This window comes from Oncorhynchus nerka, linkage group LG11, assembly GCF_034236695.1.
Source record: "Oncorhynchus nerka isolate Pitt River linkage group LG11, Oner_Uvic_2.0, whole genome shotgun sequence".
NCBI lineage: Eukaryota > Metazoa > Chordata > Actinopteri > Salmoniformes > Salmonidae > Oncorhynchus > Oncorhynchus nerka.
This window is the reverse complement of record NC_088406.1, coordinates 67,747,568-67,772,762: the sequence shown is the minus strand read 5'-3', so window position 1 is coordinate 67,772,762 and position 25,195 is coordinate 67,747,568. Positions and strand designations below refer to the sequence as shown.

Genomic DNA, 25,195 nt, shown 5'->3' with positions numbered 1-25,195 from the left:
CACAAAGAAGTAGTAAACGGAAGTGAATCGTGCCCAGGAACAGTTTCGACGTTAACGTTTTGTTGTTATTTAGACGTTTATTAACACCCTGGAACTGAAAATATCACACACTTACCCCAGGGTAGTGTTTAATTCGCGTTGAAGACAGGACTTGGTTGATAGATGTTATCTAGGTAATGCTAACTATCTAGCCGCTAAGAATGGCTAACTGTAACGTAATGGTTTTTCACACTCAAATAGCCTCCGTTATGGAGGTGCTAGCGAATGCAGCCGTGGCAGAGATCTGTAAACTCGTAGACGACGACTATGCAGTGTTTCGTTTGGAAATAACTCAAAGCCAGAAAGAAAACAGGGTATTGCGGAGGAAACTACAGCTACTGGAACTGAAGGTGGCACGGGAGCGCGCAGAGAGGACACTACGAGAGCGCGTCCTCGCCAGTCGTCCCAGTAATGTCAAGATCCTCGACCGATACAGAGGAATGGCAAGAGGTACATTTTGCAGAAGGCCCGTTCCCTTCTGCGCATGTGTTAAGCAGAGTTTGGTCTTGGTCCGTTTTTGGATTGTATTTTATTTTTTTATTTTTTTGAGGGTGGATCAGCTTAATATTGCGGATAGAATGTTGCTTCCAATGTAATTGTCTGCATCATTTCCAATCCCCCATATTTTTTTGGTAAATATATATATCCATACACGCATGCATATACATACACATATACATACCTATATAGACATACATACTTTTTTAAAGAATATACCTTTATTATTATTCCCCGCAAACCCTTCCGCCGATCCCCCGATTCGAGTAAACTAATAAACACTTCTGCTTCTACCTTCAATCCATACATGGATTGTAAATTCAATAATTCCGCTGATTACTTCACAATCTTGCACAAAGACACAATATCAAATCATATCAAATCAAATCAAATTTTATTTGTCACATACACATGGTTAGCAGATGTTAATGCGAGTGTAGCGAAATGCTTGTGCTTCTAGTTCCGACAATGCAGTAATAACCAACAAGTAATCTAGCTAACAATTCCAAAACTACTACCTTATAGACACAAGTGTAAGGGGATAAAGAATATGTACATAAAGATATATGAGTGAGTGATGGTACAGAGCGGCATAGGCAAGATACAGTAGATGGTATTGAGTGCAGTATATACATATGAGATGAGTATGTAAACAAAGTGGCATAGTTAAAGTGGCTAGTGATACATGTATTACATAAAGATGCAGTAGATGATATAGAGTACAGTATATACATATACATATGAGATGAATAATGTAGGGTATGTAAACATTATATTAGGTAGCATTGTTTAAAGTGGCTAGTGATATATTTTACATCATTTCCCATCAATTCCCATTATTAAGGTGGCTGGAGTTGAGTCAGTGTGTTGGCAGCAGCCACTCAATGTTAGTGGTGGCTTTTTAACAGTCTGATGGCCTTGAGATAGAAGCTGTTTTTCAGTCTCTCGGTCCCAGCTTTGATGCACCTGTACTGACCTCGCCTTCTGGATGATAGCGGGGTGAACAGGCAGTGGCTCGGGTGGTTGTTGTCCTTGATGATCTTTATGACCTTCCTGTGACATCGGGTGGTGTAGGTGTCCTGGAGGGCAGGTAGTTTGCCCCCGGTGATGCGTTGTGCAGACCTCACTACCCTCTGGAGAGCCTTACGGTTGTGGGCGGAGCAGTTGCCGTACCAGGCGGTGATACAGCCCGACAGGATGCTCTCGATTGTGCATCTGTAGAAATTTGTGAGTGCTTTTGGTGACAAGCCAAATTTCTTCAGCCTCCTGAGGTTGAAGAGGCGCTGCTGCGCCTTCTTCACGATGCTGTCTGTGTGGGTGGACCAATTCAGTTTGTCTGTGATGTGTACGCCGAGGAACTTAAAACTTACTACCCTCTCCACTACTGTTCCATCAATGTGGATAGGGGGGTGTTCCCTCTGCTGTTTCCTGAAGTCCACAATCATCTCCTTAGTTTTGTTGACGTTGAGTGTGAGGTTATTTTCCTGACACCACACTCCGAGGGCCCTCACCTCCTCCCTGTAGGCCGTCTCGTCGTTGTTGGTAATCAAGCCTACCACTGTTGTGTCGTCTGCAAACTTGATGATTGAGTTGGAGGCGTGCGTGGCCACGCAGTCGTGGGTGAACAGAGAGTACAGGAGAGGGCTCAGAACGCACCCTTGTGTGGCCCCAGTGTTGAGGATCAGCGGGGTGGAAATGTTGTTGCCTACCCTCACCACCTGGGGGCGGCCCGTCAGGAAGTCCAGTACCCAGTTGCACAGGGCGGGGTCATATTATTGACTTAGTGCATTTCCGATCACTTACTCATTAAAAACAATATGATGAATGGAACATAATCAGTCGATCTATGAATAGTTTTGGGACTTGTTACCTTACATGTGACGTGTTAACTTATATACTTGCCAATTGTAGACCGTGTCAAATACTTTACAATATAGTGTTGAGCATTGACAACACAGTACCTAACCTAAGCACCTATTTTCCCCCAACCACTCTCTAAGGTGAAGGACATCTCACTGGAGGCCACAGGAGCTTTGTGAAGCCAGCGAGAGACAATACATGGAGACATGACCAACCAGTCACTGTTGATGAGGGGAGTGGAACCTCAACCCAGCACGTTATGGTGATAGAGGTTAGTGTCATAGTGTAACATATAAATTACAGTACATCTAATGTGGCCCGTTTTATTTCAGGAAGTCTCCCCTCAGCTATTTATTGTGGGGCAAAAAAGTATTTAGTCAGCCACCAATTGTGCAAGTTCTCCCACTTAAAAAGATGAGAGGCCTGTAATTTTCATCATGGGTACACTTCAACTATGACAGACGAAGTGAGAAAAAAAAATCCAGAAAATCACATTGTAGGATTTTTTATTAATTTATTTGCAAATTATGGTGGAAAATAAGTATTTGGTCAATAACAAAAGTTTATCTCAATACTTTGTTATATACCCTTTGTTGGCAATGACAGAGGTCAAACGTTTTCTGTTAGTCTTCACAAGGTTTTCACACACTGTTGCTGGTATTTTGGCCCATTCCTCCATGCAGATCCTCTCTAGAGCAGTGATGTTTTGGGGCTGTTGCTGGGCAACATGGACTTTCAACTCCCTCCAAAGATTTTCTATGGGGTTGAGATCTGGAGACTGGCTAGGCCACTCCAGGACTTTGAAATGCTTCTTACGAAGCCACTCCTTCGTTGCCCGGGCGGTGTGTTTGGGATCATTGTCATGCTGAAAGACCCAGCCACATTTTATCTTCAATGCCCTTGCTGATGGAAGGAGGTTCACTCAAAATCTCACGATACATGGCCCCATTCATTCTTTCCTTTACACGGATCAGTCGTCCTGGTCCCTTTGCAGAAAAACAGCCCCAAAGCATGATGTTTCCACCCCCATGCTTCACAGTAGGTATGGTGTTCTTTGGATGCAACTCAGCATTCTTTGTCCTCCAAACACGACGAGTTGAGTTTTTACCAAAAAGGTCAATTTTGGTTTCATCTGACCATATGACATTCTTCCAATCTTCTTCTGGATCATCCAAATGCTCTCTAGCAAACTTCAGACGGGCCTGGACATGTACTGGCTTAAGCAGGGGGACACGTCTGGCACTGCAGGATTTGAGTCTCTGGCGGTGTAGTGTGTTACTGATGGTAGGCTTTGTTACTTTGGTCCCAGCTCTCTGCAGGTCATTCACTAGGTCCCCCCGTGTGGTTCTGGGATTCGTTCTTGTGATCATTTTGACCCCACGGGGTGAGATCTTGCGTGGAGCCCCAGATCGAGGGAGATTATCAGTGGTCTTGTATGTCTTCCATGTCCTAATAATTGCTCCCACAGTTGATTTCTTCAAACCAAGCTGCTTACCTATTGCAGATTCAGTCTTCCCAGCCTGGTGCAGGTCTACAATTTTGTTTCTGGTGTCCTTTGACAGCTCTTTGGTCTTGGCCATAGTGGAGTTTGGAGTGTGACTGTTTGAGGTTGTGGACAGGTGTCTTTTATACTGATAACTAGTTCAAACAGGTGCCATTAATACAGGTAACGAGTGAAGGACAGAGGAGTCTCTTAAAGAATAAGTTACAGGTCTGTGAGAGCCAGAAATCTTGCTTGTTTGTAGGTGACCAAATACTTATTTTCCACCATAATTTGCAAATAAATTCATTAAAAATCCTACAATGTGATTTTCTGGATTTTTTTTCTGTCATAGTTGAAGTGTACCTATGATGAAAATTACAGGCCTCATCTTTTTAAGTGGGAGAACTTGCACAATTGGTGGCTGACTAAATAATGTTTTGCCCCACTGTATCTGCCATAGTGGAACTTGTTAGACTTCCCAACAACATTGTTGTCCAATTCAACTCTTGTGCCGGTAATAACCTCATCTCTTCTTGTGTCAGTCTACAGATGCAGAGGTTGCAGGTCTTGGGGTGAAGCAGGAGAGGTCTGAAGGAGAGGACCCACGGCAAAGCAGAGACATCCAGACTGGAGCAGCTGGAGCGCACCCTGTAGCCACAGAAGACCCCACCACCACCCCAGCACTGCCCAGGACCAGACACAGCATCACGGAGGTCAGTGGAACGCCGAACGCCATCCTCAAGACAGAGACTATAACGGGGCTGAGGCAACTGGGCTATCCTCCTGCTCCCCACTCAGAGTATTTACTTTATAGTAACCCGAGCCCGAGGATGGTTCTGTCCCATCGGGATTTAGGTGACTCTTTACTGACTGGCAATGATCCGTCCTGTTCATACGCTACGGAGACAGAGATGATACCTGGTGTCATGCCTGTGGGTTTAGATGCACAGACTACTCCAATGAGAGGAGACTGGAACCAGTACAGTAGTAGTGTATACTCTGAAGGGTGCCTAGATAAGAAAGGGGAGGGTCTGGTCGTAGATGAGGTGAAAGTGGAGGGTGAAGTTCCTCTGACATGGAATGCAGAGTCTAATTTAGGAGAAGGACACTCGCAGGTCAACACCAGTGACTTCTGGGATTACAGGGAAAGCTTAGAGACAAATACAAACTTCCCAACCCACTCCCCTTTACACCCGCTTAGGGATCGCGACTCAGTGTCCACGACTATGGCACCTTCCGATTCACATGTCCATGTCCTTTTCGATCAGGTATTGAACTCAAACGACAGTGCTAGATCCCAGTCTCGAAGAGGGAGAGCCACATCAGGCAATAGTAAAGAGAAACGTTTCCTCTGCATGTTCTGTAACAAAGGCTTCAGCAGCCCCCAGAAGGTTGAGATTCACCAGAGGGTCCACACAGGGGAGAAACCCTACAGCTGTACCCAATGTCAAATGCGATTCGCCCAGGCTTGCAACCTGAAGAGGCACCAGAGGGTCCACAAAAAGAGAGAAATTCTACAGCTGCCCCCAGTGTGAGAAGAGGTTCTCCCACCAGCACCATCTGAATATGCACCTGAATGTCCACACGGGAGAGAGGTTGTAACGCCTGTACATAGGGCTGTTACTGTGTCCTTATTAACGCCACACTGGCGGATTGCAGTCAAATTCCACATGACCATTGAGTCACGGTAGCTAGGCCACTCCAAAACTGTGCTCTGTAAATGAACGGTGCTGATGAGTGTTAGTAGGTTATCAAACTTGCTTATGGCTGTCAAGTTGCTTATGGCCTGGTACTCAGCGCTCTAGTGTCCCTCTAATCACTTTGACATAAAAGCTATCAAAAATTGCATCAAAGATTTTGCAGATTATTCTAATTAAACCATGGAGTTCACAATAGCAGCAAAAAAACGTGTTGCATTCTGAAAACGCAGGTGTATTGACCATGACATTCAATTTCAAGTTCCACATTTTTATATTTAAATAGACTCTGCTTTTATCTGAAATGTTTCATCCATTTTATTACGCTAATTAAATTAGCATAATAAAGGGGTTAACTGGTTAACTGGTTAGGACAGGGGTTAACTGGTTAGGACAGCTCATGAGGTCTCCTAAGTATCTGTTGAGTATGTGGGATTTTATTACGAAAGAGGCTTCATGCATAGCTTTTATTTTGACCCATAAGAGTAGGAGTATATGTTTTTGATACTTAAAGGGGCGTCACAATTCAGGATCAAATAGCTAAATTATTCATAGTATGACCATCTTAAAACAATTCCATATGTCAGCTTTGAACCCTCCCCCAACAACAGTATAGACTTACAGGGGTTAACTGTTACATTAACCAGCAGCATATTGTATTAGCATTCTAGCTAATGCATTTGGAGTTTCCTTTTCATCAGATGGTAAATTAGCCCAAATCCACATTTCATATATTTGATCAATAAGATGTCCCTACTGTTGGTGTGTCCAATTGTGAGTGCATCTGTCATTTCAACGGAAGATTGTGGTTACACTAATGAAGAATTAAATCAAATAAATTTGATTCAGAGTGAATTAATTAAACACACCTATTATTGCATTCGTATTTCATCACCACTGTCCATTTCAAGCATATTAATTAAGGCTATACTATTGTTCAGATAATATAATAATTGTATGTGATTTATAATGACATAAGATAAAGAGAACTACATTTTAACATAGCATCCTCTTGAACTGACCTGTATTTTCCTGCATTCTAGACACGATGACTGAGTGGACCCATGTATTAAATGCCAGTTTGTTTAGTTAGAAAGCAGGTGAAATCTATGTAAATGCATATTTTTGCATCCAGACATAAAACGACTGTTACATGTTGTGTTTGTACTGTGTAGGCTATACGATGTTCAGAAATGCCTTTTTCATTACTTCCATTCAACTACTTCATTTTGTTCCCCAAGACACTTTTAATGAGAATAGCAATTGAATAAAAATATAAATGCAATGTGCAACAATTTCAAAAATTTTACAGAGTTACAGTTAATATTGTCAATTTAAATAAATAAATGAGGCGATAAAATATGGATTTCACATGACTGGGAATACAGATATGCATCAGATACCTTAAAAAAAAAGGTTAGCTGCGTGGATCAGAACCCGCCAGTATCGTGTGTGACCACCATTTGCCTCACGCAGCGCGATACATCTCCTTCGCAGAGTTGATCAGGCTGTTGATTCTGGCCTGTGGACCCACTCCTCTTCAATGGCTGTGCGAAGTTGCTGGGTATTGGCGGGAATTGGAATACGCTGTCGTACACGTCGATCCAGAGCATCCCAAACATATATGCCCAATGGGTGACACATCTGGTGAGTATGCTGGCCATGGAAGAACTGGGACATTTTCAGCTTCCAGAAATCGTGTACAGATCCTTGCGACATGAGGTGATGGCGGTGGATGAATGGCATGACAATGGGCCTCAGGATCTCGTCACATTATCTTTGTGCATTCAAATTGCCATTGATAAAATGCAATTGTGTTCGTTGTCTGTAGCTTTGCCTGCCCATACCATAACCCCACCGCCACCAGGGGGCACTCTGTTCATAACGTTGACATCAGCAAACCGCTCACCCACACTACGCCATACACGCTGTCTGCCATCTGCCCATTACAGTTGAAACCGGGATTCATCCGTGAAGCGTGCCAGTGGCCATTGAAGGTGAGCATTTGCCCACTGAAGTTGGTTACAACGTCGAACTGCAGTCAAGACCCTGGTGAGGATGACGAGCACGCAGATGAGCTTCACTGAGACAGTTTGTGCAGAAATTCTTCGGTTGTGCAAACCCAAATTTTCATTGGCTGGACGATGCCGCAGGTGAATAAACCAGATTTGGAGGTCCTGGGCACGTGGTCTGCGGTTGTGAGGACAGTTGGACGAACTGCCAAATTCTCTAAAGCAATGTTGGCTGCGGCTTATGGTAGAGAAATGAACATTCATTTCTCTGGCAACAGCTCTGGTGAACATTCCTGCAGTCAGCATGCCAATTGTATGCTCCTACAAAATGTGCAGCCTCTGTGGCATTGTGTTGTGTGACAACTGCACATTTTAGTATCCTTTTGTCACCAGCACAAGGTGCACTTATGTAATGATCATGCTGTTTAATCAGCTTCTTGAAATGCCACACCTGTCAGGTGGATGGCTTATCTTGTCAAAGGAGAAATGCTCACTAACAGGGATGTAAACACATTTGTGCTCAAAATTTGAGGGAAATGAGCTTTTGTGCATATAGAACATTTCTGTGATGCTTAATTTCAGCTCATGACAGAGGACCAACACTTTATATATTGCTTTTATATTTTTGTACAGTGTAGTTCATCATGCAGATTTTTAGTTGAGACTTACACTGCATGACCAAAGGTATGTGGACACCTGCTCGTCAAACATCTCATTCCACAATCATGGGCATTAATATGGAGTTGGTCTTCCCTTTGCAGCTATAACAGCTTCCACTATTCTGAGAAGGCTTTCCACTAGATGTTGGAACATTGCTGCGGGGACTTGCTTCCATTCAGCCACGAGCAATAGTGAGGTCGTGCACCGATTTTGGGCGATTAGGCCTGGCTTGCAGTCGGCATTCCAATTCATCCCACAGGTGTTCAATGGGGTTGAGGTCAGGGCTCTGAGCAGGCCAGTCAAGTTCTTCCACACCGATTTCAACAAACCATTTCTGTATGGGCCTTGCTTTGTGAACTGGGGCATTGTCATGCTGAAACAGGAAAGGGCCCTACCCAAACAATTGCCACAAAAGGTGGAAGCACAGAATCGTCTACAATGTCATTGAATGCTGTAGCGTTAATATTTCCCTTCACTGGACCTAAGGGGCCAAGGCCAAACAATTATTCCTCCTCCACCAAACTTTACAGTTGGCACTATACATTGGGGCAGGTAGTGTTCTCCTGGCATCCATCAAACCCAGATTCGTCCATCGGACTGCCAGATGGTGAAGCGTGATTCATCACTCCAGAGAACATGGTCCCGCTGCTCCAGATTCCAATGGTGGCGAGCTTTACACCACTCCAGCCGACACTTGGCATTGCCAATGGTGATCTTAGGCTTGTGTGCGGCTACTGGGCCATGGAAATCAACCATTGAAGTTCCCCAAAAACACAGTGGCCTCCATCATTCTTTCATAGATAAAGTTTGGAGCCACCAAGACTCTGCCTAGAGCTGGCCACCCGGCCAAACTGAGCAATCAGGGAAGAAGGGCCTTGGTCAGGGAGGTGACCAAGAACCCGGTGGTCACTCTAACAGAGCTCCAGAGTTCTTCTGTGGAGATGAGATTCTTTTAGAAGGACAACCATCTCTGCCAATCAGACCTTTATGGTAGAGTGGCCATACGGAAGCCGCTCCTCAGTAAAACAGGCACATGACAGCCCGCTTGGAGTTTGCCAAAAGGCACCTAAGGACTCTCAGACCATGAGAAACAAGATTCTCTGGTCTGATGAAACCAAGATTTAACTCTTTGGCCTGAATGCCAAGCGTCACGTCTGGAGGAAACCTGGCACCATCCCAACGGTGAAGCATGGTGGTAGCACCATCATGCTGTGGGGATGTTTTTCAGCGGCAGGGACTGGGAGACTAGTCAGGATCAAGGGAAAGATGAACGGAGCAAAGTACAGATAGATCCTTGATGAAAACCTGTTCCAGAGCGCTCAGGGCCTCAGACTGGGGCGAAGGTTCACCTTCCAACAGGACAACAACCCTAAGCACACAGCCAAGATAACGCAGGAGTGGCTTCGGGACAAGTCTCTGAATGTCCTTGAGTGGCCCAGCCAGAACCCGGACAAACATCTCTAGAGAGACCTAAAAATAGCTGTGCAGCAACACTCTCCATCCAACCTGACAGAGCTTGAGAGGATATGCAAAGAAGAATGGGACAAACTCCCCAAATACAGGTGTGCCAAGCTTTTAGCGTCATACCCAAGAAGACTCAAGGCTGTAATCGCTGCCAAAGGTGCTTCAACTAAGTACTGAGTAAAGACTCTGAATACTTACTGTATGTAAATGTGATATTTCCGTAAAAAACATCTTTGTACTGCGTGTATGTATATATAAACTCAACAAAAAAAGAAACGTCCCTTTTTCAGGACCCTGTCTTTTAAAGATAATGCGTAAAAATCCAAATAACTTCACAGATCTTCATTACAAAGGGTTTAAACACTGTTTCCCATGCTTGTTCAATGAACCATAAACAATTCATGAACATCTGGGACCTGTTGGATTGGAGTGTGAGGGCTAAGGCCATTCCCACCAGAAATGTCCGGGAGCATGCAAGTGCCTTGGTGGAAGAGTGGGGTAACATCTCACAGCAAGAACGGGCAAATCTGGTTCAGTCCATGAGGAGGAGATGCACTGCAGTACTGTCAAGAGAATTATGTTCTCAATGTTCATTCATAACCCAATTCAATTATACTACTCAGTCTGCAACCTAGAATTTGTAAGATACAGGTCGAATAAAACAGACGGAGGCCCAGCTAAAATAGTCAAAAAGGTTTATTCACGGGAACGTTCTAAAGTCAAGAATACAAAGACATCCATTTTATAGCTGACAACATACTTCCATACAAACAGTAGATATCCTACGCACATACATACAAACAGAAGGTATCCTACGCACATACTGTCTCACTACCCAGCCGACAGAGATTAGGGAGACCTTGACCTTGAGACGTACTCCCCGTTCTCTCCCAAATCTCTAGTCAGGTCGGCGCCGGATTTTGCTCAGACAGTCTGTGTTTAAAATACCATAAAGACATAAACATTAGCTATATTGTTTTACCCTCATTCTGACTAGAACCACACATTTATTGATTATCATTTTATACATTCTAATCAATTCCATACAATTATATGTTTCAGGGTGGAATATTCTAATCATTCAATTAACAGATAAATCCAACTAACAAGACCTTAATGCAGCTGGTGGCCACACCAGATATTGACTGTTACTTTTGATTTTGTTGAATCTTATGTTCATACAAATATTTACCCATTTTAAGTTTGCTGAAAATAAACACAGTTGACAGTGAGGATGTTTCTTTTTTTGCTGAGTTTATATAATTATAAAAAAAATTTTACTGACAAATAAAATCAATCAATCATGTCCAACATGATGGCTTTAACAACGATTAAGTCAATCAGTAACTACAGTATAGGAATCAAATGTAGTGGGGATGGGTAAACACTGAGGGAGTGTATGTCTGTGTGATCTGTATCACCTGTCTCTTCCAAGAGGAGGAGGGTCCAGAGTTGCTGCTGGTGAAGGAGGAGGGTGTGGGGAACCCTGAGGGGGCCATGGTCATGGAGGACAACCAGACTACACCTCCTCCTGAACCCACAGAGGAACCAGCTGAGCAACACAGGACCACACACAGTCTCACTGAGGTGAGCCCAATGTAAACTACTGTGGTATTAGGGCCCGTATCCACAAAGCCTCTCTGAGTAGGAGTGCTGATCTTGGATTAGTTTTGCATTTTAGATCATAATGAATAAGACTATATAGACAGGTGAGGACCTGATCCTCGATCAGCACTTTTACTCTGAGACTCTTCGTGGATATGGGTGCAGGTCTTGATATATTTTGTCTTAAGTGTGAGACCATGCTTTTAAATGATCAAACCATTAAAGAGTGTCAAGTGTCAATCAGATCAACTAACATGTTTGCATAGTACTCATAGCAATCCCTCATTACCCAATCAGAATGTGCTCCATAGCAGGGTGCTCATATCAGATTTCTTGATCTAACATCATCTTACTCTATATCTCTTACAATCAGTAGACATGGAGGATGGAAAGCCTGATCTGCTGCTGGTCAAAGGAGACAATAGAAGACAGACCAGAGAGCATTGATCTGCTGAGTGGACTAAAGATGGGGGAACAAGGTAAGGGAGAAATACATATAGCCTACATTCAGTAATAGATCTTCAATGGGAGTAGTGATACTCTTGGCTGTTGTTTTGTCTTCATTCATAAAATGAAATCAATATAACTTGTGTTTACATACAAAACACACATTATAATGTATGAACTTCACCAGGTAATTGACTGAAACCATGTTTGACATCTACCATGTTTGTAAAGTCTATTTTGTAACCTCTTCCTGCAGGTGGTTGGCTAGAGGCTAATAGAGGAGACTGGGCGACCATCTTGGATTCCCAGACTCAGACGGATGCAGCCAAGGGCCCAGGGGACAACATCACTGAGCAGGCCAGGACCAGAGGCGACTTGGTGGAGGTCAGTGGATGGGAAAGTGTCCTCAACGCTGGGCTGGGGGGGCTCCAGAGTGGCGCAGGCTGTGTTGCAGCCGGCCGAGACAGGGAGACCCATTTGGCCCAGCGTATTTCCGGTTAGGGGAGGGTGTGACCGGCCGTATTGTCCTTGTCCCCATCGCTCTCTAGCGACTCCTGTGGCGGGCCGGGTGCATGGACGATGACACAGTCGCCAGGTGTACGGTGTTTCCTCCGACACATTGGTGTGGCTAGTTTCCGGGTTAAGCGGGCATTGTGTCGAGAAGCAGTGCGGCTTGGTTGGGTTGTCTTTCGGAGGACGCACGGCTCTCGACCTTCGTCTCCCCCGAGTCCGTACGGGACTTGCAGCGATGAGACAAGACTGTAACTACCAATTGGATACCACGAAATTGGGGGGAAAAAAGGGGTAAAACTACAAAAAAAATAGAAAATATTGTTAGGTACTTGAATCACAGTGTTAGGGATGAGCTTGACTGTGGTAAACATTTTATAATATCATGTCATGTTTCTGTGTGTACAGCAAATAGTTTGTTTTATTTTAATATATATAAACTTTTAAATGCTCTTCTGTTCAATTTGTTTTTACAGTCTGCAGTCCATGAGGACCTGCTGATATCCGGTGTTGCTGGTAGGAGAGACTGGATCTCTGAGGTGACAGGTCACCAAACCTTGCCCCAGATCAGGACACTGGATCAAGAGCCGTCATGGTTCCTTCTTGAGTCGGAACCAGGACCCAACCCCGAGGGAAGAGACTCCACCACCACACAGAAGACAACCAGTGGACAGGTGGACTGAACAACCTCAGTCCTGGTGGTCATCAGAGAGACAGAGGCTCCAGTCAGGGATCCAGTCTGCAGCCCAGACCCTTCTCTTCAAAGTCTCAGTGCAGGGATGAAGCAGGGCTTGGGGCTGATAGAGATAGAACCTCCTGTTCCTATGATACAAACACCACAGTATCCATGATGAACAGAGCAGGTCACCCTGGGCTTTAGCCTTCACAGAGAGCGGTGGGAGACGCCCCTGGTGGTAGTATATCAGCAAGTCTGTCTTCTCCTTCAGGGTCTCGTCTAAAGCCTGGTGACTGGGTTCATAGACAGCCTGGACCTGGGTCTAGCTTACCTGGTCATGGTTACCCCACGAATACAGACAGGGTCAGGATGGGCATTCATCACAAGAGGTACCTAACCTATAACAATCCCAACAACACCCAAACAATGGCTAGAGATCAAGGATGGATCTCAAAGACTCACCACCTGAGGGTGGTGGGTCCTGCTTCTACCTCATCTGGTGTCATTGTGTCACAACATGAGTGGCCGAGTGTTAGGACGGACGCCGACGAGTCCTACTCCTTGATAAGTGCATAAATTTGACTATTTTCCTGTCATGCTAAGCATTCAAAATGTAACGAGTACTTTTGGATGTCAAGGAAAATGTATGGAGTAAAAAGTACAATATTTTCTTAAGGAATGTAGTGAAGTAAAATTAGTTAAATATAAAGTACAGATACCCCAAAAAACTACTTGAGTAGTACTTTAAAGTATTTTTCCTTAAGTACTTTACACCACTTTGTGCAACCTAATAAACAGTACCGTATTTCAAAGAACAACACGCATCCCTATTTAAGTTAACATACCCTTTTGAGCTGTGACGGCAACCAAGATCCCTTCTCTTTCATCTTAAGGTTTAAAGTGTCTGTCCTATATCTAGGAGATATTATTTTTTTGTACACATATTTAACCCTTTTTTGCAGGCACAAAACTACTTCCCATAAATGTTTTTAACCGGTACCGGGTTACCTTCAGAGAAGTCCTGTGAAATTGTGGGGGTCGTAGAACAAAACTTATCTCCCCTTTCTACAGTTGGGTCATATCAGTTTGTAGCCTAAATGGTTTGGACACTACAAACACAAGTTGGCGACGAGTTCCACGAGGCAAAACGGATAACACCAGCGTGTTCGTCAGAGCCTCCTCTTTCCCTAGACTGGTCATATTAGTTTGTCGGACAATCCGTTTTCACGAGAAGAAAGATTTTTGGGATGTCTGCTGGTCTGACAAACAACACTGTAGCTTTGCCACTTTCCACGGCAGATGGGGAAGGACGACATAGGCAGATTGACACACATCCAATGCAAAAAAACACATCTCTACCTTAAACAGACTGATTTCGATAGGGATTTGTGTATTATGTTAATTACATTGGCACACAGGTGCGTCCATCGACTCTAGTCGGTGATTTGATCATTTGAAGGCATGGTCCCACACTTAAGACAAAGGATCCCAATGGCAGCAGCTACTCTTCCTGGGGTCCAAACACACCAAAGCACCCACATTACATGTAAAACAACAGATAAAACAGTGAACTATGTTTGTACTGAATGAGCTAAAGATAAAACAGTACATCATATAACATCCCTACACCACCACATATCCACAACACAAAATGTTCAAAACCACCATACAACAATATCACAATGTGTGCGTATGCATGTGTCTGTACCTTTGTGTGTGTCTTCACTGTCCCTGTTGTTCCATAAAGTGTATTTTTACCTGCTTTTTAAATCTGATTCTACTGCTTGCATCAGTTACCATTCATGTCAATGCGGAGCTACAGTTGAAGTCGGAAGTTTACGTACACTTAGGTTGGAGTCATTAAAACTCGTTTTTCAACCACTCCACAAATTTCTTGTTAATAAACTATAGTTTTGGCAAGTCAGTTAGGACATCTACTTTGTGCATGACACAAGTAATTTTTCCAACAATTGTTTACAGACAGATTATTTCACTTATAATTCACTGTATCACTATTCCAGTGGGTCAGAAGTTTACACTAAGTTGACTGTGCCTTTAAACAACTTGGAAAATTCCAGGAAATGTCATGGCTTTAAAAGCTTCTGATAGGCTAATTGACATAATTTGAGTCAATTGGGAGTGTACCTGTGGATGTATTTCAAGGCCTACCTTCAAAGTCAGTGCCTCTTTGCTTGACATCATGGGAAAATCAAAGGAAATCAGCCAAGAACTCAGAATTTTTTTTTGTAGACCTCCACAAGGCTGGTTCAGCCTTGGGAGCAATTTCCAAACGCCTGAAGGTACCACGTTCATCTGTACAAACAATAGTACGCAAGTATAAACACCATGGGACCACGCAGCCGTCATACTGCTCAGGAAGGAGACGCGTTCTGTCTCCTAGAAATTAACGTACTTTGGTGTGAAAAGTGTAAATCAATCCAAAGAACAACAGCAAAGGAATTTGTGAAGATGGAGGAAACAGGTACAAAAGTATCTATTTCCACAGTAAAGCAACTCCTATATCGACATAACCTGAAAGGCCGCTCAGCAAGGAAGAAGCCACAATTCCATAAACTTCAAGATGGCGTAGCAGTCGGACGTGTGTTTTTGTCTTGTCCCATCCTGTCCCTTGTAAACATTGTTTTTCCTTGTTAGTTTTTTTTCTCGTATACATATTTAATATTTTAATATCACTTTCTATCTACAGACTGAATATACTCTCCTGCAACCCGCCTCACCCAATGTGGTACGGATCTGCTATTTTTATACTTAAGAACTCATCAAAAGCTAGCCAGCTAACTTGCTACTAGTTAGCCATGGCCCGCTAGCTGTTTAAAGTACGTCGGACTTTTAGTTTAAGAGGCCCATCTGACAAATTCTTTGGCCACTATACACACCATACGGAGCCCTGCTGATCCGTCTTCTGAACCGTCGCCTGAATCGGAACCCCAACAGATGCTAGCCAGCTAACTAGCTACTACAGTGGGGAGAACAAGTATTTGATACACTGACGATTTTGCAGGTTTTCCTACTTACAAAGCATGTAGAGGTCTGTAATTGTTATCATAGGTACACTTCAACTGTGAGAGACGGAATCTAAAACAAAAATCCAGAAAATCATATTGTATGATTTTTAAGTAATTCATTTGCTGGCTAGGCCACTCCAGGACCTTGAGATGCTTCTTACGGAGCCACTCCTTAGTTGCCCTGGCTGTGTGTTTCGGGTCGTTGTCATGCTGGAAGACCCAGCCACGACCCATCTTCAGTGCTCTTACTGAGGGAAGGAGGTTGTTGGCCAAGATGTCGCGAAACATGGCCCCATCCATCCTCCCCTCAATACGGTGCAGTCGTCCTGTCTCCTTTGCAGAAAAGCATCCCCAAAGAAGGATGTTTCCACCGCCATGCTTCATGGTTGGGATGGTGTTCTTGGGGTTGTACTCATCCTTCTTCTTCCTCCAAACACGGCGAGTGGAGTTTAGACCAAAAAGCTCTATTTTTGTCTCATCAGACCACATGACCTTCTCCGATTCCTCCTCTGGATCATCCAGATGGTCATTGGCAAACTTCAGACGGGCCTGGACATGCACTGGCTTGAGCAGGGGGACCTTGCGTGCGCTGCAGGATTTTAATCCATGACGGCGTAGTGTGTTACTAATGGTTTTCTTTGAGACTGTGGTCCCAGCTCTCTTCAGGTCATTGACCAGGTCCTGCCGTGTAGTTCTGGGCTGATCCCTCACCTTCCTCATGACCATTGATGCCCCACGAGGTGAGATCTTGCATGGAGCCCCAGACCCTAGCAGACCCTAGCCCCAGACCTCCAGACCCTAGCACACTCTGCCAACCCGGATGTCCTAGCCGTGTATGAATCCTGGCTCAAGAGGACCACCAAAAACCCTGAAATTTCCATCCCTAACTATAACATTTCCCGACAAGACAGAACTGCCAAAGGGGACGGTGTGGCAATCTACTGCAGAGATAGCCTGCAGAGTTCTGTCTTACGATCCAGGTCTGTACCCAAAATCCGAGCTTCTACGTTCAAAAATCCACCTTTCCAGAAACAAGTCTCTCGCCGTTGCCGCTTGCTATAGACCACCCTCTTCCCCCAGCTGTGCCCTGGACACCATATGTGAACTGATTGCCACCCATCTATCTTCAGAGCTAGTGCTGCTAGGTGACCTAAACTGGAACATGCTTAACACCCTGGCCATCCTACAATCTAAGCTTGATGCCCTCAATCTCTCACAAATTGTCAATGAACCCACCAGGTACAACCCCAAATTCGTAAACACAGGCACACTCATATATATCATCCTAACCAACTTGCCCTCCAAATACACCTCTGCTGTTTTCAACCAAGATCTGTCACCACCGATAAATCCACCTTGAATTGAGAAATTCAAAAAGCATTTTTCTACGGCTGGACATGCTTTCCACCTGGCTACCCCTATCCCGGTCAACAGCCCTGCACTCCCCACAGCAACTCACCCAAGCCTCCCCTATTTATCCTTCACCCAAATCCAGATAGCTGATGTTCTTAAAGAACTGCAAAACCTGGACCCCTACAAATCAGCCGGGCTAGACAATCTGGACCCTCTCTTTTTAAAATTATCTGCTGAAATTGTTGCAACCCCTATTACTAGCCTGTTCAACCTCTCTTTCATATTGTCTGAGATTCCCATAGATTGGAAAGCTGCGTCGGTCATCCCTCTCTTCAAAGGGGGAGACACTCTAGACCCAAATTGCTACAGACCTATATCTATCCTACCCTGCGTTTCTAAGGTCTTTGAAAGCCATGTCAACAAACAGTAGCACGCACTCCTGAGGGGCCCCAGTGTTGAGGATCAGCATTGCAGATGTGTTGTTGCCTACCCTTGCCACCTGGGTGCTGCCCGTCAGGAAGTCCAGGATCCAGTTGCAGAGGGAGGTGTTTAGTCCCAAGGTGCTGAGCTTTGTGGGCGCTCTGGTGTTGAACGCTAACCTTTTGGTCAATGAACAACATTCTTACATTGGTGTTCCTTTTGTCCAGGTGGTAAAAGGCAGTATGGAGTGCGATTGCGTCATCTGTGGATCTGTTGGGGCGGTATGCGAATTGGAGTGGGTCTAGAGTTTCCTGGAGGATGGTGTTGATGTGAGCCATGACCAGCCTCTCAAAGCACTTATTGGCTACCGACGTGAGTGCAATGGGGCGGTAATCATTTAGGCAGGTTACCTTAGCTTTCTTGGGCACAGGGACTATGGTGGTCTGCTTGAAACATGTAGGTATTACAGACTCAGTCAGGGAGAGGTTGAAAATGTCAATGAATACACTTGCCAGGTCTGACGCCATGGCTTTTTGAATGTTGACCCGTTTAAAAGGTCTTCCTCACATTGGCTATGGAGAGAGCGTGATCACACAGTCGTTTGGAACAGCTGGTGCTCTCATGCATGCTTTAGTGTTGCTTGCCTCGAAGCGAGCATAAAAGGCGTTGAGCTCGTCTGGTATGCTCGCATCATTTGGCAGCTCGCGGCTGGGTTTCACTTTGTAATCCGTAATAGTTTGCAAGCCCTGTCACATCCGACCAGCGTCAGAGCCGGTGTAGTAGGATTCAATCTTAGTCCTGTATTGACGCATGGCCTGTTTGATGGTTCGTCTGAGGGCATAGCAGGATTTCTTATAAGCGTCCGGATTAGTGTCCCGCTCCTTGAAAGCGGCAGCTCTAGCCTTTAGGTCAGTGTGGATGTTGCCTGTAATCCATGGCTTCTGTTTGGGATATGTACGTATGGTCACTGTGGGGATGGCGTCGCCAGAGGAAAGGAAACCCCAGTCAACTGTATATTATCTGTGTCGTCGTTCAGACACAACTCTGTAAAACATAAGATATTACAGTTTAATGTCCAGTTGGTAGGATAGTCTTGAGCGGAGATCATCCAGTTTATTTTCCAGTGATTGCACGTTGGCCAATAGAACGGATGGTAGAGGCAGGTTACCCACTCACCAACTAATTCTAACAAGGCACTCCGATCTCCGCCCCCTGTATTTTATTCACATGAATGACGGGGATTTAGGATTGGTCTCGGAGAAGCAGTATATCCTTTGCGTCGGACACATTAAAGAAAAAATCTGAGTCCAGTTGGAGGTGAGTAATCATTGTTCTGATATCCAGAAGCTCTTTTCAGTCATAAGCGACGGTAGCAGCAATATTATGGACAAAATAAGTTACAAACAACGCAAAAAAACACAAAATAGCACAGTTGGTTAGCAGCCATCCCCTCCGGCGTTATTCTATCAATATTGCCAGAGAATATAATGTTCATTTCTCTACCATAAGCTGCCTCCAACGTTATTTTAGAGAATTTGGCAGTATGTCCAACCGGCCTCACAACCGCAGACCATGTGTAACCACACCAGCCCAGGACCTCCACATTTGGCTTCTTCTCCTGCGGGATCGTCTGAGACCAGCCACCCGGACAGCTGATGAAACTGAGGAGTAATTCTGTCTGTAATAAAGCCCTTTTGTCTGGGAAAAACAAATTCTGATTAGCTGGGCCTGGCTCCCCAGTGGTTGGGCCTGACTAGAAAGTGGGTGTGTCTATGCCCTCCCAGGCCCTCCCTTGGCTGCTCCCCTGCTCAGTCATGTAAGATCCATAGATTATGGCCTAATTAATGAATTTCATGGACTGATTTCCTTATGAACCGTAACTCTTTAAAACTGTTGAAATTGTTGCATGTTGTGTTTATTTTTGTTCACAATATTTTAAGGCAGGCTGTCAAAGCTTAGTTGATATCCAATCTGTTTCAAGGGTTGATAGAGGCTTTTCCCGATGACGCAAAATATGTAAAACAGAAATGTGAGGAAGACCTGGGAGACTATTGAGGATAATGAATGGATACAGATATATTTGAATGCCCAGTCATGTTCATATCATTTCAGACATAAACTACTGCAGTTTAAGACCATCCATAGAACATCCTATATGCCAGTTAAACTGAATATCATGCATTGAGAAATGTAATTCCACTGCTGGAGATGTAAAACACAAAAGGGGACATATTTGCATATGTTATGCTCTTGTGAAGGCTGGCATTTCTACAGATTCTCCTTTCTACCTGTTTTTTTGTTGTTGTTTGGAAATATTGATACTGGAGACTTATCAGAAGAAACTGTGTTTCTAGGGATGCCTATGCCTATTTAGACTATCCCTAGATGCTGGGCTGCTCACTTCTGGGGGTCTGCCTTACTGTTGGTTGTCACTCTGGCCTTGGCCTAACACACTTGTAACCAATAATGAATGTTTCACTAAGATCCTAAAGCTGGGTGGGGTGTGTTGGGTTGTGGACCCCTAGAGGCAGGACGGGGAGATCCAGATATATTGTGTGCAAGTAAAAAGAGCTCTACAGTACTATTATGCCTATGGTATGAATTACAGTGTCCTCCATAATTCTTTGGACAGTGAAGCATTTTTTATTCTTTTGGCTCTATACTCAAATTGTGGACTTGAACTCAAACAAGGCTTGATGAAGTCAAAGTGCAGAATGTCAGCTTTAATTTGAGGGTATTTTAATCCATATTGGGTAAACCATTTAGAAATTACAGCAATTTTCTTTTACATAGTCCCCCCATTTTAGAGGAGCAAAAGTATTGGGACAAATGCACTTATGTGTATTAAAGTTAAGTATTTGGTCCCACATTCATAGCACGCAATGACTAAATCAAGCTTGTGACTATACACATTTGTTGGATGCATTTGCTGTTTGTTTTGGTTGTGTACAGAAATGTTTTTGTCAATATAAATGAATTGTACATAATATATTGTGTCATTTTGGAGTCACTTTTATTGTAAATAATAATATAATGTTTATAAACCCTTCTAAGTTAATGTGGATGCTACACTGATTACGGATAATCGTGAATGAATCGTGAATAATGATTAGTGAGAAAGTTAGACGCACAAATATCATACCCCAAGACATACTAACCTCTCACCATTACAATAACAGGAGAGGTGTATGACATTTCTATAGCTTTCTCATTCATCATAATTCATTCAGAATTATCTGTAATGATGGTAGCATCCACATTCATGTATAAATTTAGAAAAATATGATATTCTTATTAAGATTGTGTAGAAATGCAGGAAATTAGCTTCAGATGCCCCCAAACATTTCTAAGACAGTTGACTATTTACCTTACTGAGGTGATGTAAATTGAATAAAGTAAATATATTGTATTGTATTTTATTCTACTCTGTTCTTGCTAACACACTTATTTCTAAACAGGTCTGCTCTCAGATCAGAAGATAACGATAGTACCGTTTTTCATTTAGCCACACCCTATGAGCTATGACTCCACCCAATAACATATTTTCTCTTCAGTGTAAACGGAAATGTAAAGTGACCAAGAACAATTACCACCTTAGCGTTTTCATTGTTGTTATTTAGACTTTTATTAAAACCCTGGAACTCAAACTATGACTCATTTAACTGCACAGCATCACATACTTAGGTAGTGTTTCATTCGCGTTGAGGACTTGGTTGATAGATGTTATCTAGGTAACGTTAGCTACCTAGCTGCTAACAATGGCTGACTGTATGGTTTTTCACACTGAAATAGCCTCCATTATGGAGGTTCTAGCGAATGCAGCCGTGGCTGACATCTGTAAACTCGTAGACGACGACTATGCAGTGTTTCGTTTGGAAATTTCTCAAAGCCAAAAAGAAAACCGGGCATTGCGGAGGAAACTACAGCTACTCGAACTGAAGGTGGCACGGGAGCGCGTCCTCGCCATTCGTCCCAGTAGTGTCAAGATCCTCGACCGATACAGAGGAATGGCAAGAGGTACATTTAGCAGAAGGCCAAGGCTTAGCGGCCTGTCGCCCGTTTCCCCTCTGTACATGTGTTCAGATGTGTTACCCAGAATTGGGTCATGATCCGTTTTTGGATAATATGCAGTAATTCCCCTCATTACTTAACTATATTGCACGAAGACACAATATCATATTATAACCAGATAATTGATTTACTGCATTCCTATTATTTACTCAATGAAAACAATAGGATGCATGGAACATAATCAGTCTATAAATAGTTTATCAATAAATTATGCAAATTGTTAACTTATCCTTGTCAATTCTAGACATTTGTCAACTGTCAATAGTGTACAGTATAGCATTGACAGTAGCTAACCTAACCAGCTCTTTTACCCCAATCACTCTCTCGGGTGAAGGACAGCTCCCTGGAGGCCACAGGAGCTTTGTGAAGCCAGCAGGACACAATACATGGATAGATGACCAACCAGATGCTGTTGATGAGGGGTGTGGAACCTCAACCCAGCACATTATCGTGATAGAGGTTAGTGTAATAGTGTTATATCAAATGTGACCAGTTTATTTCAGAAAGGCTCCCCTCAGCTATTAATTTGCTTACATCCTAATTGTTCTGCCATAGGAGATGTTGTGAGATGTTGTGAGACTTCCCTACAATAATGTTATCCAATGCTTGTGTCAGTCTGCAGAGGATGCAGGTCCTGGGGTCAAGCAGCACAGGTCTGAAGGAGAGGGCCCAATGCAAAGTGGAGACATCCAGACTGGAGTGGCTGGTGCACCCTATGAAGCCATGGAGGACCCCACCACCTCTGCGCCCCAGCCCAGGACCCAACGCAGCATCACGGAGGTCAGTGGAAGGCCCGACGCCGTCCTCAAATCAGAGACAGACACCAAGCCTTTAACTGTAACACAAAGGCTCTTACACAGAGGATCTGACCACATATCAGACACAGAGAGACTGGGGCAGGGGCCACTGGGCTGTCCTCCTGCTTCAGGCTCAGAGTATTTACCGGTATTTCACCAGAGCCAGAGGATGGTTCATTCCCGTGGAGATGGCTATGGTCACACGTTAGACACTGGCGGTGATGATCCATCTTGTTCTTACACTACAGAGATGGACCCTGGCAACATGCCTTTGGGTTTAGAGACACAGACTGATCTGTCTAGAGGGGACTGGAACCAGTACAGTAGTAGTCTAGACTCTGAAGGCTGCCTAGATAAGAAAGGGGAGGTTATAGTCGTAGATGAGGTGACTGTGAAAATGGAGGGCGACGCTCCTCTGATATGGAATGCAAACGAGACTCACTTAGGAGAAGGACACTCTCAGGGCAACACCAGGGACTTTTTAGAGACAAAAAGAAATGTTGCAACCCACTCCCCTTTGCACGCGTTCAGGGATCGCGACTCAGTGTCCACATCGATGGCACCTTCCAATTCACATGGCCGCATCCTTTTTGATCAGGTATTGAACTCAAACCACAGGGCTATAGCCCAGTCTCAGGGAGGGGGAGCCACATCAGGCAATAGTAAAGAGAAACGGTTCTTCTGCATGTTCTGTAACAAAGGCTTCAACTGCCCCCAGAAGGTGGAGATCCACCAGAGGGTCCACACAGGGGGGAAGTCCTTCAGCTGTACCCAGTGTCAAATGCGCTTCGCCCAGGCTCGTGGCCTGAAGAGGCACCAAAGGGTCCACACAGGGGTGAAACCCTACAGCTGTCCCCAGTGTGAGAAGAGGTTCTCCCGCCAGGACCATCTGAAGATGCACCTGAAGGTCCACACAGGAGAGAAGCCGTTCGCCTGTACGCACTGCGGGAAGAGGTTCTCAGAGAGGAGATACCTCAATATACACCAGCAGAAAAATCATTCCACTGGATAGCTTAGATCAAACCCTGCATTAAAGACGAAGATTCATTTTTATTGTTGTCAGTACAAACGATCTACAGATGCATTTGGAATAACGAGAGTTAAGCCCAGTTCAGATGCAACAGCCGACATGAGACAAGATAAAACTAGCTAGTTTTAGAATGTTATGTTGTACAACAGCTGACTAAAGAGGAGGCATTCAGATCAAGAAGATGAGATGTGCAGTTGAGACCGTTTCCACGGTAATGGTGCCTCTACAATGACATGATGCAACAAAGTTCGGAATAACGGCGGTGCTATTTATATCTTATTTCACTGTGGGAAAGGGCCCTCGATACATGTCAAGTTGATATGATTTCGGTTTGCTTCCATATGGCTGGTTTCACATTTTCCTCCGGGGATCATAAGGAAAAATAATCTAAAACAATTGCCATGTGTATTTACAATCCCCTTCTCCAAACGGATTACTCATTGACCTAGCTCTTATCAATTTATAAATTACAGTGCATGGAAAATTATGTTATTTCTATCAGAAAAAATTAAGTAGATACTTTTTCCACTTGGAATATGGCAGGTTGGCTTGACCTTGTGCATGGTTTCCTCGCGCGTAAAGGTGGGGGAATTAAGTCACGGTCAGAATACTGCGTATCTAGATACATCTCCTTCACACCTTCATTTATTCGAGCTTCACCTCAAACAAATAGTGGGTGAATGGCATGCTGTTCTAATGTTTAGGTTCAAGGTCAGAATACGCATAAAGAGAAAAGCGCATTAAAAGTGAATTATGTTCCATTTACGCACTCTTAAATTGGGTCAGAATCGAGGCCATAATAACTTGTCAGATAGGCTAGCTAGCTCCTTAAGATCGTCGTGTCTCATCTTATGTATCTGAACTGAGTTTAACAGATTTCAGTGTTGAATATTCCTGGGTGGAATATTGCATCCAGACATTGTGGGATATACAGTTGCTAGTGAAAGTCTACACATCCCTTGCACAGTCTTCCCATTTTGCTGTCTTCAAATTAAATCTAAAAAGGGATTACATGAGTTTCTTTCCTACCCATCTACACAACCTACTCCACATTTTCAAAATGAAATAAAAATTATAGATAATTTTCCAAATGTATAAAAAATTGAAAAACGACCATGTCTTGATTGCGTATGTCTTCACAACCCAGAGTTAATATTTGGTGGAAGCACTTTTGGCAGCCAGTACAGCTGTGAATCATTTTGAATAAGATTCTACCAAGTTTGCACAACTCTTAGGAACCAAAATTGCACAACTCTTGGTCAAAATTGCTCAAGCTCAGTAAATTTGGTTGGGAATCATTGACGGTGAGCAATATTCAAACCTTGTCTCTGAATTTCAAGCAGATTAGTTCAGGACTGAGACTGGACTACTCAGGAATACTCAACACCTCTTGGAAAGCCTTTCTGCTGTGTCTTTGTTATTAAATGTGTATAATTGTCCTGCTGAACAATAAAACACTATCCCAGAGTTAGGTTTTCCGAAGACTGACGGGGGACTTCCTCTAACCTTTTACCTGGGCTTTGCTCCTTTCATATTTCTTTTGATCC

At 43.9% G+C, this 25,195-nt stretch overlaps 1 protein-coding gene across 3 annotated transcripts in view; it reads left to right on the top strand.

Annotated features, from left to right (window-relative positions):
- The first annotated feature begins 200 nt into the window (after positions 1-200).
- LOC115137404 (zinc finger and BTB domain-containing protein 18-like) overlaps positions 201-25,195 on the top strand; it is a 37,650-nt gene continuing 12,655 nt past the window's right edge. The window contains exons 1-4 of one of the 3 annotated variants that reach the window (XM_065024865.1): positions 201-489; positions 2,538-2,668; positions 4,423-4,593; positions 11,151-11,300. In XM_065024865.1, coding sequence (XP_064880937.1) covers positions 201-489; positions 2,538-2,668; positions 4,423-4,593; positions 11,151-11,300 — 741 coding nt within the window. Of the gene's footprint in view, positions 490-2,537; positions 2,669-4,422; positions 4,594-11,150; positions 11,301-21,298; positions 21,768-22,155; positions 22,281-22,436; positions 22,602-25,195 lie in introns of those variants that run through there. The other 2 variants (XM_065024866.1, XM_029673720.2) reach the window with 2 other exon arrangements.